Genomic DNA, 13,711 nt, shown 5'->3' on the forward strand with positions numbered 1-13,711 from the left:
CCAAAAATCCTTGTTGCCTTCCTCCAGGAGCTGGTGTCCACACCAGGGGGTGGGCCAGGCGGTTGGCTCCGCCCACCGAGGAGTTCACAGCTCTGGAGGCGGGAAGAACCAGGCAGATGAGTTTAGGAGGAAGAAGTGGAAGGAGTAAACAGTGAAGTGGAAGTAGAAGGAAGTGAAGTGGTAAAGGAGGACAGTTTTGTAAAGCCTGAAGTTGGTCCGGGTGTGTGCCCCGGGCTGAGAGACAGCAAGGTCAGCAGACGGCGGTGATTGTCCGCAGGGGGGACTGCTTGGAGGTTACTGGAAGGACCGCGGACGGGTGGTGACCCGGCGGTTTGGAGCAGTGTACAAGGAACAGTCAGCACCAGGGCAGGGGCCTTTCGGATCCCGGCAAGGCTAGGAGTCGCCATAATTTGCCAAATCCGTCAGTGAAGGGGACTACTGTCTCCAAACAACCAAGTCCCGATTGAAGGCAACAGTCCAACCATTAAAGGAGAGACACCGCCACCGCCAGGGCACCAGTTTCTCAGGGCCAGCGCCTGCGGGCAAAGTAGGGCTCTTCCGGCCCATATCCAAGCCGGGGAGCGGGTTACCGGTGGGAACCCATCGCAACCATCATCATCTTAGGTGCAGGACAAAGGGACCGTCACCGTCAACTACTGGGGAAAAGCAAGTGCAGCCGTCCGTGGGAACCGTCTTTCCAGCCGTGTGTTTTACCGAGAACTGTGTCATCGTCTCAGGCTGAGTGAGTACCACAGTGCCGCAAGGCACAGCACTGCCCCCGTGTCCCTGCGCCCACCAAGCCCTGCATCTCCCACCACATCACTGGGCCCCGGGATCACCGACCCCTACCCACGGAGGGGCAACACAACAACTTGCTGCTCCACACCATCATTCCCGGGATCCCCATACAGAGCAGCGGTGGTGTCAACAAATCACCACAACCGTGGGTGGCGTCACGGACAATAGACTATATCCCCAAAACCCAATCCCCTTTCACTCATGGGCGAGGAGCGCCGCTCGAGACCCCCGGGATCCGGCCCACCGCTCGAGCCACCACTGAGCAGCAGCAGCCGGACCCGAGCAGAGGGGTGAGCGCAGTGCTGAGGCCCTCCTCCCCGCCCGCGACATCACAACCTCACCACAACCGTGGGTGGCGTCACGGACAATATCCCTAAACCAAACCACCCCCTTTCACTCACGGGCGAGGAACGCCACTCGAGTCCCCGGGATCCGGCCCACCGCTCGAGCCACCGAGCAGCAGCAGCAGCAGCAGCCGGACCCGAGCAGTGGGTGAGCGCAGCGTCCCCTCCTCTGCCTGCGACAGCTGTCCAGGTTTGAGATGAGTCTGCAGTCACGCTTGGTGACTGTAGGCTTCTGAATGCTCACACTTTTTGGATTCTCCCTTGCAAGTGGTGATAGTGGATGGTTATGTGTGTACAAGTATGTGATTTGTAAACTTTTGGCTACAGTCTGACTAGACATGTCCATCCACGGTCAATTCATTTTCCTTAAGTGGTATTGCACATCTGTAGTCGGCACATGACTGCATGTATATTAATGGCATACTTGCAGTTTTGTGACATTCCACTCTTACCGCCAGCACTAGAGAATCCTGACAGCCTGCAGTGCAAAAATAGACTGTGTCAGCATCCATCCCCTAAACTAAACATACTGTGTCCATGCCCATTTCCCCCTTGCTCCTCATACTGTGTCTGCTCCTATTCCTCCTCACTCCCCATATTTTGGCTGCACCCATTGCCCCTCTCAACCCCCATACTGTGTCTGCGCCCATTATCCCTCACTCATCATACTTTGTCCACATACATTCCCCCCTCTTTCTCCATACTGTGTCTGCACCCATTCCCCCTCAGTCCACATTCTTTGTCTGCACACATCCCCCCTTGCTCCTCATACTGTGTCTTCATATTTTCCTCTCGTTCCCCATACTATGTCTGTATACATTCCCTCCACCTGCTCTCCCCATACTTGTTCCTCAAATTTCTTCCACCCTTTTCCCAATTACAATAAATCTTCGGTGTCTTCCACACCACTGGAGAACTTACCACTAATGCTGTTAGACTGTCAGCCAACTATGCAAGGCTGGCAAGTGACGTCAAAGGCGTGATCAGCTGACCTAATCATGCTGCTGACATTGCCCTGACATGGAAGTATTTGCAGTCAGGGGTTCAATTTTTCAATTGTACTCAAGTCTGGAAGATGCGATTTCAATTGGTCACTGGGAGCTGGAGTGCTGCACTGTCAGCTTGATAGCCAGCTCAGAGAATGGCTGACTTTCAACTATGGGGGAGGGGGAAGCAAAATGCAAGGGGGCATAGGATTGAAGTCTCCAGTTGGTGATGGATGGCTGGTGCATCAGTCTTGTGCTTGATGATCTACCTGGCTACATTTCCAGCAGTCTCATTTTTCACTCAGTGGCTAGTTGCCTGGCAATCTCTGCTCTCTGGGCTACAACTTCATCCTTTGGGTTGAGAACATCTCTACTTTTAGGTGGCACAGACAGTTGTCATTGCCATTGCATTCCCTGAGTCACTCCTTCTTTCAGACCCAGTTGTAGAGCTAGGTCAGGTTTTTTTTCACTGTTTTGAAACTGTCACTGAATTCTCAGTCCTAGAAAAAATTAGTCCCATAGTAAGGTATGTACATAGAAGAAAGCTCTTTGAGTTTTCTCCTCCTTACTAGTAATGGGCAGACTTGAATTGTAAAAGTTCGGATCCGTGCGGGTTCATAAGTACCTGTGCACCAACCTTGGGCCTAGGTACCTATCCGGATTGGGCAACTACAGTTAGGTCCAGAAATATTTGGACAGTGACACAATTTTGGCGAGTTGGGCTCTGCATGCCACCACATTGGATTTGAAATGAAACCTCTACAACAGAATTCAAGTGCAGATTGTAACGTTTAATTTGAAGGTTTGAACAAAAATATCTGATAGAAATTGTAGGAATTGTCACATTTCTTTACAAACACTCCACATTTTAGGAGGTCAAAAGTAATTGGACAAATAAACCAAACCCAAACAAAATATTTTTATTTTCAATATTTTGTTGCGAATGCTTTGGAGGCAATCACTGCCTTAAGTCTTGAACCCATGGACATCACCAAACGCTGGGTTTCCTCCTTCTTAATGCTTTGCCAGGCCTTTACAGCCGCAGCCTTCAGGTCTTGCTTGTTTGTAGGTCTTTCCGTCTTAAGTCTGGATTTGAGCAAGTGAAATGCATGCTCAATTGGATTAAGATCTGGTGATTGACTTGGCCATTGCAGAATGTTCCACTTTTTTGCACTCATGAACTCCTGGGTAGCTTTGGCTGTATGCTTGGGGTCATTGTCCATCTGTACTATGAAGCGCCGTCCGATCAACTTTGCGGCATTTGGCTGAATCTGGGCTGAAAGTATATCCCGGTACACTTCAGAATTCATCCGGCTACTCTTGTCTGCTGTTATGTCATCAATAAACACAAGTGACCCAGTGCCATTGAAAGCCATGCATGCCCATGCCATCACGTTGCCTCCACCAACGGGTTCTTCTTCACCAAAGAAAGTATGCGGCGATCATCCACCACTGTTGTCATCCGTGGATGCCCAGGCCTTTTTGAGTTCCCAAGCTCACCAGTCAATTCCTTTTTTCTCAGAATGTACCCGACTGTTGATTTTGCTACTCCAAGCATGTCTGCTATCTCTCTGATGGATTTTTTCTTTTTTTTCAGCCTCAGGATGTTCTGCTTCACCTCAATTGAGAGTTCCTTAGACCGCATGTTGTCTGGTCACAGCAACAGCTTCCAAATGCAAAACCACACACCTGTAATCAACCCCAGACCTTTTAACTACTTCATTGATTACAGGTTAACGAGGGAGACGCCTTCAGAGTTAATTGCAGCCCTTAGAGTCCCTTGTCCAATTACTTTTGGTCCCTTGAAAAAGAGGAGGCTATGCATTACAGAGCTATGATTCCTAAACCCTTTCTCCGATTTGGATGTGAAAGCTCTCATATTGCAGCTGGGAGTGTGCACTTTCAGCCCATATTATATATATAATTGTATTTCTGAACATGTTTTTGTAAACAGCTAAAATAACAAAACTTGTGTCACTGTCCAAATATTTCTGGACCTAACTGTATACTAGAATGTGACTGTAAAATGCCTGCGTCTGGGTAAACTGGTCCCTCCACCCCAATGCAGTTTCGCCCTAGCTTCTTCCGGGGGTGTTGGGGTGGAGGGACCAGTTTACTCAGACCCAGGCATTTTATAGTCACATTCTGGTAATTATAGCGCTTTATTTGCCTTTGGGTTTGTTTAATTACTTTATTCATCAGTATTCTGTAGTGTAGATGCAGGGCATTATTATCTTTTGCTACGGTGCACTTTATGATTCCTCTGGCAGCTTATTTTGGAGATACTAATTTATGTGTTTGTATAGTTTTTGCACTAGCCGCACTTTTTTGTATGCTTTTATATGCTTGCCATGGTTATAGCAATTTTTGCAGTAGAATATTTTTATTCTATGTAGCTTCACATAAATTATTATTTAGATAATGTTTTGATTACTAAAGTATTTTTATATATACACTAGCTGTACTACCCGGCTTCGCCAGGGTTAAAAACTGTTGTTAACAAAATAGAATGTATTAACATTCCCGGGATAGAATGTATAAATAGAATATATTAACGCCCGGGATAGTAACTGTCTCTCTGTTTCTCTCCCATTCTCTCTCTGTCTCCCCCTCTGTATATATCTCTCTGTCTCTCTATCTCTTTGTCTGTCTGTCTCTTTCCCTGTCTGTCTCTGATTGTCTCTGTCTCTTTCTCCGTCTGTCTCAATGTCTTTCCCTGTCTGTCTATCTATCTCTTTCCCTGTCTGTCTATCTATCTCTGTCACTTTCCCTGTCTGTCTCTTTCCCTCTTTCCCTGTCTGTCTCTTTCCCTCTGTCTCTTTCCCTGTGTCTGTCTCTTTGTCTGTCTCTTTACCTGTCTTTCTCTGTCTCTTACCCTGTCTGTCTCTTTCCCTTTCCTTCCCTGTCTGTCTGTTTCCCTGTGTCTGTCTCTGTCTCTTTGTCTGTCTGTCTCTTTCCCTGTGTCTGTCTCTTTGTGTCTGTCTCTTACCCTGTCTATGTCTGTTTCTTACCCTGTCTGTGTCTGCCTCTTTCCCTGTCTGTCTGTCTCTTTCCCTGGCTGCATTGTGACACGCCAACATTCCATATAAGGGCGTGGCTGTGCATTCTTCTGAAGTTCTGGCTGCACTGTGACTCCCAGCTTCATTCGCTTTAATGGAGGCAGGTTTTTTGGCGAATAACTGTAAAGTGCGGGGTTAAAATTTCCCCTCAAAACATAACCTATGACGCTCTCGGGGTCCAGACGTGTGAGTGTGCAAAATTTTGTGGCTGTAGCTGCGACGGTGCAGATGCCAATCCCGGACATACACACACACACACACACACACACACACACACACACACATTCAGCTTTATATATTAGATTTATGTGGGGTATTTATATTCAATGAATTTTTGTATTTATTGTTCCCCGTATCCCTCTCTGTAGTACTTTTTTTGTAAATATCTGGGTAATTCTGTGTCCCTCTCAGGAGCATCATCTCTGTTTTTTATCTTAAAAAAAAAAAAATAATAAAAAAAATGAATAAAATATTATATATTTTTTAGCATGAACCGCTTTCTGTTTCCTTCTATTGGGACGGTTTTCTTTGGTTGATTTATTAATGTTCTCAGTGTCGTGCACACATGAACGGGTACGTAGTTGATTAATTTATGAATAATCTACCTGAATATTTAAATTACTTGAAACTTTATAACTTTAGGAATTTTTAGCAATATTTTTTGGTATAGTCTAGAAAGTATGTTGGCTGTCATATGCAAATATCTTCAAATACCAAAGAATGACTCACATTTATAACTTCTTCACTGTACATAGTGTAATATACAATAATATGAATATAAAACTGACATAATGTCATAATAATAGTGATTGCTATTAGAGATGAGCAAATCTATTTGATGCAAATTAAATGGGTCAAACTGTCGAGAATTTCCAGAACGCAAATTTAAACAACTTGTGATTTGCTTTGTGCAAATTGTCTAAAATGTTCTACGCATTGTAGAAGACCGAACCTACCAAAGAAGGATCGCATAACCTTGAGCAGACGAACACATAAAGCCTTGTAGATACAGTTGAAACCAGAAGTTTACATACACTAGCAAAAAAGACACATCTGCAGGTTTTTCCCTACGCTCTCTATACAGACACATCTGCAGGTTTTTCCCTCCACTCTCTATAAAGACACATCTGCAGGTTTTTCCCTCTGCTCTCTATAAAGACACATCTGCAGGTTATTCCCTCCCCTCTCTATACAGACACATCTGCAGGTTATTCCCTCCACTCTCTATAAAGACATATCTGCAGGTTTTTCCCTCCGCTCTCTATAAAGACACATCTGCAGGTTATTCCCTCCCCTCTCTATACAGACACATCTGCAGGTTATTCCCTCCGCTCTCTATACAGACACAACTGCAGGTTATTCCCTCCACTCTCTATACAGACACATCTGTAGGTTTTTCCCTCCGCTCTCTATACAGACACATCTGCAGGTTTTTCCCTCCGCTCTCTATACAGACACATCTGCAGGTTATTCCCTCCGTTTTCTATAAAGACACATCTGCAGGTTATTCCCTCCGCTCTCTATACAGACACATCTGCAGGTTTTTCCCTCCGTTCTCTATACAGACACATCTGCAGGTTTTTCCCTCCGCTCTCTATACAGACACATCTGCAGGTTTTTCCCTCCGATCTCTATACAGACACATCTGCAGGTTTTTCCCTCCACTCTCTATACAGACACATCTGCAGGTTATTCCCTCCGCTCTCTATACAGACACATCTGCAGGTTTTTCTCACTATCTGACATGAAATCAGAATAAACCTTTCCCGTTTTACGTCATTTAGGAATCAGAATTACTAATATTTGATGAATGCCAGAATATAAGAGAGAGAGAGAAAATGTTTTACTGCATTTTTATTACTTTCTGCAAAGGCAAACGTTTCCATACATTTCATTAGTATTTGGTACCATTGCCCTTAAACTGTGAAATGCTTTGGATCCTTCCACAAACGTCTTACTATATTTGGTGGAATTTAGGCCGATTCCTCCTGACAGAACTGGTGTAACTGAGCCATGTTTGTAGGTCTCCGCTCGCAACGGCCTTTTCAGCTGGGATTGAGATCAGGGGTTTGTGATGGCCATTCCAAAACATTGACTTTTTTATCCTTAAGCCACTTTGTATTCAGTTTGGCAGTAGCTTCAGGTCATTGTCCATTTGGAAGACCCATTTCCACCCAAGCTTTAAGTTCCTGGCTGATGTCTTGAGATGTTGCTTCAATATTTTCACATAATCTTCTCTCCTCATGATGCCATCTATTTTGTGAAGTGCACCCGTCCCTCCTGCAGCAAACCAACCCCACAACATGATGCTGCCACCCCCGTGTCTCACAGTTGGGATGATGTTCTTAGGCTTCAAAGCTTCTCCCTTTTTCCCCAAACCTAACGATGGTCATTATGACCAAACAGTTACATTTTAGTTTCGTCACACCACCGGACATGTCTCCAAAAATTAAAGTCTTTGTTCCTGTGTGCATTTGCAAACACTAATCTGGCTTTATTATGTTTCTTTTGGAGTAATGGCTTCTTCCAGGCAGAGAGGCCTTTCAGCCCATGATGATACAGTGCTCGTTTCACTGTGGATAATGACACAATCTTACCAGCTTCCTCCAGCATCTTCACAAGGTCTTTTTCTTTTGTTCTTGGGTTGATCTGCACATGTCTGACCAAAGCATGTTCATCTCTGGTACACAGAACCCATCTCCTTCCTGAGCAGTATGATGGCTGGACATTCCCATCTTGTTTGTACTTCCATATAATTGTTTGTACAGATGAACGAGGCACCTTCAGGTGTCTGGAAATTGCACCCAAGGATGAACCAGACTTGTGCAAGTCCACATTTCTCTTCCTGAGATCTTGTCTGATTTCTTTTGACTTTCCCATCATGCTACAGAAAGAAGCAGTGTGTTTCAGGTGTGCATTACAATACATCCACAGGTGTGTCTCTAATTAACTCAGATGTTGCCAATAAACCAATCAGAAGCTTCCAAAGACATGACATCATCATATGGGCTGTCCCATAATAATAATAATAATAATAATAATTTTATCATTTATATAGCGCTTTACATACATTGGCAACACTGTCCCCATTGGGGCTCACAATCTAGAATCCCTATCTGTATGTCTTTGGAGTGTGGGAGGAAACCGGAGTACCTGGAGGAAACCCACGCAAACACGGGGAGAACATACAAACTCCTTGCAGATGGTGTCCTTGGTGGGATTTGAACCCAGGACCCCAGCGCTGCAAGACTGCAGTGCTAACCACTGATCCACTGAGCCACCGTGCCGCCCATATTATTTAAAGGTATTAGTGTATGTAAAGTTTCGAATTTGCAGAAAGTAATTAATAAAAATGAATAAAAATGCCTTAAAACATTCTCTCTCTCTCATTACTCTGCCATTTTGAAAATATAAATCATTTTGGTAATCCTAATTGACCTAAAATGGGAAAGGTTGATTCTTAATTTATGTCAGATAGTAAGAAAAAACATTCAGATGTGTATTTTTAGATAGTGGATGGAAACGTCTGGTTTTAACTGTATCACATGACATGGTAAAGTACAGGCAATCAGAAGGGGCAATCATAGGCAGTATAAAAGAAGGGGAAGGGAATGCAGCAGCCATTTTAAGGTAAATCTGTAAAGTGAGAGGACATCACAGGTCACAGCTTAGCCATAGAGATATATGTAGAGAAAGTCATGAAACACTGAATATACTGTCCAAATGGCTTGTGACAGCGCAGCAGTGTAGAAGATCAGAAAGCCATGAAACCCATAGGGTGGAGGGGCGACATGACTAGAGGGAAGGGAAGGCGTGATGGGGGTTAATAGGAACAGGAATGGTTATGTATAGGGCAGAAAAAGGGGATTGGTGGGTAGGAGGAGTTCTCTGGAGGAAGAGGTGGGGCAGATGAGGGGTGTAATTAAGGAATTTGTCTTACCCCCTCTCTCTTGACTTCCGGATATGCAGCGATCCCCGCCCACCCTCCCTTGTGTTTTACTACTGAGGGGAATATTTGGCTGGGTTGTTTTCTTTGTCACAGCAGCGGGGGGTAGGTCTGGTCCAGAGGCGGTTGAAGGCAATGGTAACTGGACTGAGGGACACCATCTTGGTATGGTGGCTCCGGGTTCCGGGATGTTGCAGGCACGGGGTTCTGCAAAGTTGGGGGTATTAATCCGTCGGTGATTAATACCTCATCTCTGGGTCGGTGTGTTGCGGCCAGGGATATTGGTGTGAGAAGTTGTTCCTGGACTGGGCCTACTCAGGGTTATATATTTAATGTATTGATTACTGTGTTACCTATTATTTGTTGGGGTCGCCCGTTGGACGGCGCCCCCTTGTGTTTAGAATGTAAATAATAGGTAATAAAGGCTGCTGTGGCCAATTTAAAACCAAGTCACATGCAGTCCGTGTATTATTTACAGATGGTATTGGTGGGTCACACACACACAGCACGACTGGAGAATCCTTCCTCAATTGTCAAGGGCCTGAGGAAAAAAGCATAGTGTCATACATATTTTTTGGCTAAAGTGAAGGCTTTCCAGTGCTTTTGATTCATAGCTAAGCAAATTTCCTGGGAGAATTCTGCTGGGATCAAACTGACAAAGATTTGCTCATCTCTAATTGTTGCTCCAGTAATGTTTATATCACTCACCCAGATGGTTGTTGCCAAAGGTCTTCTGAAACCCCCCAGATCAGGTAGTCATGCCCGGTTTTCAGATTTAGTGCTTTGCGGCACTTTACATGGCTGATAAAATTCCTCTGATTGTCCAAAACCCGTTTTTCTGTACCTAATTACGAGACCAAACATGGAGGATAAAACATTAACACACTGAGGGATTATCACCATGCTAAGAAAGGCGATTGATGTTACCACCTCTGAACCTCAATTAATCATCATACAGGGCAATATTCTACGACAAAGTCTCCATTATGGATTTCTGACAACGTCATGTTTTTCCATGTTGAAATCCATATTGGTAAGAGGGAATTATGGTTTCGCCAATCTCTATATATTCCACATAACCCAAACCATATATGTGATTATACATAATCATGTAGAAGCCGTACATCCTCTATGTGTACACTTCCTTCCTTACCTCCCTTGATGACGCTGATTATCTTCATCACATAATTATCATAATTATCACTGCTTTGTATTTCTTCCAGGCGCGTCTTATACACTATGAACAGAGAAAATGAGGTGAAATTTACAACTTCTTCCCAATGTATGGCATAATAGTACATCCCACGTTGGGTCCCCATGTATGCAGCGGGCTCAGGACCTGAGCCTACACCATAGTTGGCAAATCCTAGTCTGTATTGCATTTCTCCGTTAAAGATAAAGAATAGAGATGAGCAAAGGCATAGATGTTTGGGTTTGGCAGTTCTGAATAGGTTTTGAATAGGCTATTTGGTTGTAGACATTTCTGCAACAAATCTGCATCTCCTGGCAAAAAATAAGTGCCGAAAATGCAACAAAACCGCAACCTATTTTTGGTGCGTTTTTTTGCCAGGAGTTGCAGATTTCATGCAGAAATATTTGCAAACAAATACTCAACGTACAAACATAGCCTAAGCCAGTAATCCGGCATTAAGTTCAATTAATTCATCTGAGGAGAGGTCATTGAGTTCAATAAGTTTATCTCAGGTGGGTTTCACCTAAGGTTACAGCTGGGGTACTGTGGGAACCCCAGCTCTGAACTCAGATGAACTCAGTGAAGTCAGCACTCACAGCTGTGGCTCCATCAGTGTGTCCCTGCCACACAGACTTTTTTGATTTGCATATTTCCCAGGGGGCAATGCACCTAGGATTTCACTGTGTTGAGTGCCCTCGTTGGCTGCTGGCAGTGTTTTCTCTGGCTGGTCTCCCCGAGATCAGTGATTGTTTTGTCTTGCTGGTCTACTAGGCATTGCTCCCACCTGGCCAGTATCCTACGCCACACTGATGAGGGGCAATACCCCGAAACAGCTGTCTGTGGATGGATACCTGGCCTTGGTATTTCCCTTGTCATATCTTTAAACTTCTCAAAGAGTTGGATATTGACTAAAAGGGCCACTTAATATGGTGGTAATGGTGGTCTCCTAAAAAGAGCCACTCCTTGGCTAGGTCCTTCTCGGAGGGATAGCTGGCTAGTTTCTGTGTCGAGACTCCTAACAGAGGCTCCACGGACTTTTTTGATTTGTATATTTCCCAGGGGGCAATTCATCTAGGATTTCACTGTGTTGAGCGCCCTCGTTGGCTGCCGGCAGTGTTTTCTCTGGCTGGTCTCCCTGAGATCAGTGATTGTTTTGTCTTGTTGGTCTACTAGGCATTGCTCCCACCTGGCCAGAATCTTACTCCACACTGATGAGGGGCAATACCCTGAACAGCTGTCTGTGGATGGATACCTGGCCTTGGTATTTCCCTTGTCATATCTTTAAACTTGTGAACGAGTTGGTTATTGACTAAAAGGGCCACTTAATATGATGGTTATGGTGGTCTCCTAAAAAGAGCCACTCCTTGGCTAGGTCCTTCCCGGAGGGATATCTGGCTAGTTTCTGTGTCGAGACTCCTAACAGAGGCTCCACTGACTTTTTTGATTTGCATATTTCGCAGGGGACAATGCACCTAGGATTTCACTGTGTTGAGCGCCCTCGTTGGCTGCCGGCAGTGTTTTCTCTGGCTGGTCTCCCCGAGATCAATGATTGTTTTGTCAAGTTCTTCTCAATAAAAGACCACCATTCACATTTATCTTGAGTGCCAAGTTTCTGCATCAAACTCAGAAATGTGTCTGCTGTTGTTTCTGCCGACCATTGACTCACAAAAAGGACATGGTACCAGAATCAAAGTATATAGCGTGTCCTTGTACTGTTTGTAAAAAATTATACTAATAAAATAAAAATAGCAAAATGTCACATAGTACATGTAAAAACGGATGTGTGTATGGGACCTAAGTGTTGAAATGTTGAACTTCCTATCTGCTAAATCTTTAGACTTAGAAATATCTTTTATGTGAAGATTGAAGTACAAGGTCCTCACCGTAGTCAACTCCTGGTGCACATGCTCTCTCGAATCGTATATAAGCATTCATTTTATCCTCCAGTTGTTGCTGCAGGAAACAATTACCTAAAAGACAAAATCCAAAGATGTCAACGCCAGGAGACTCAGAAGGCGACCACTGAAGATGTGACTTCTCTTAGGTCCCTCACAGCTCAACATATGTTGATGTTCTCCATCCTGTGAGCTATTAGAATAGAGGTAAATTTTAATTGATGCCTGAGCACCACCCTGCCCCCAACTTTATCCCATTTGTGTTTTCTGAGCTCAATAGGAAAGGGGAAGATCAAAGTGACTAATATATTTCTTTTCTTTTTCAGGTCCTTCCTGGAGTCTAAAGGGGTACTTTGCACGTTGCGACATCGCAAGCCGATGCTGCGATGTCACACACGATAGTCCCCACCCCCGTCACAGTTGCGATATCCTTGTGATAGCTGCCGTAGTGAACATTATCGCTACGGCAGCTTCACATGGATTCACCTGTCCTGCGACCGTCACTCTGGCCGGCGACCCGCCTCCTTGTTAAGGTGGCGGGTCGTGCGGCGTCACTGCGACGTCACACGGCAGGCGGCCAATCGGAGCGGATGGGCGGAGATGAGCAGGATGTAAACATCCCGCCCACCTCCTTCCTTCCGCATATCCTACGGAAGCCACTGTGACGCCGGTAGGAGATGTTCTTCGCTCCTGTGGCTTCACACACAGCGATGTGTGCTGCCACAGGAGCGAGGAACAACATCGGACCGTCGCGTCAGCGTAATTATGGATTACGACGACGCTGCACCGATGATACGATTATGACGCTTTTGCGCTCGTTAATCGTATCATCGAGCCTTTACACACTACGATGTCGCATGCGATGCCGGACGTACGTCATTTTCAATTTGACCCCACCGACATAGCACCTGCGATGTCGTAGTGTGCAAAGCCCGCCTAACTCCAATTACAGTTTAGCCCCTTGACTATTTGGTTGATGTCATACCTGTATTAATTGACTGTCTTAAAGGGGTTATTCGGGTTATTTTGCGATTTTTTTTCATTATTTTACTATTGGGCTACATTGGGGCAAGTAATTAGATAGTGACTACCTACCTGCCCTGCTGTCAGCCCCTCTCCCTGACTCAGAGCGGTCATGTGACTGCTCCTGCCCTAATTTTGCTGCTTCCTGTGATGTCACGTTGACAGGGTGGGAGCTTATGTACACCTTGTAGATGGGCATTACAGCCGAGATCATGTAGCAACCCTGCTGGGTAGGTACAGTGCTCGGCGTCTCCGCCTCCCTCCCCCGCACCCTCCCCACATTCTGTACTCTCCCCGCAGCCTCTCACGCCACTGCTGTGGGACCCGTGAGCTGGGGGGAGGGATCTGGTGTCACCGCCAGCACCAGGCCCCCTGTTCAGGATCGCAAGTTCAAATGTATCAGCATCACAGATGCCAATACATTTGAAAGCACTGATGAGAGGGAGCGCAGCGCTGCTTCTCATCACT

The 13,711-nt window shown here is 45.3% G+C and overlaps 1 protein-coding gene across 1 annotated transcript in view; it reads right to left on the reverse strand.

Annotated features, from left to right (window-relative positions):
• LOC142302793 (A.superbus venom factor 1-like) overlaps positions 1-13,711 on the reverse strand; it is a 116,879-nt gene that overhangs the window by 4,888 nt on the left and 98,280 nt on the right. Inside the window, 3 exon segments of the mRNA XM_075343902.1 lie at positions 9,842-9,977; positions 10,287-10,370; positions 12,209-12,295. Coding sequence (XP_075200017.1) covers positions 9,842-9,977; positions 10,287-10,370; positions 12,209-12,295 — 307 coding nt within the window.

This window comes from Anomaloglossus baeobatrachus, chromosome 4 (genome assembly GCF_048569485.1).
Source record: "Anomaloglossus baeobatrachus isolate aAnoBae1 chromosome 4, aAnoBae1.hap1, whole genome shotgun sequence".
In the NCBI taxonomy this organism is placed as follows: Eukaryota; Metazoa; Chordata; class Amphibia; order Anura; family Aromobatidae; genus Anomaloglossus; species Anomaloglossus baeobatrachus.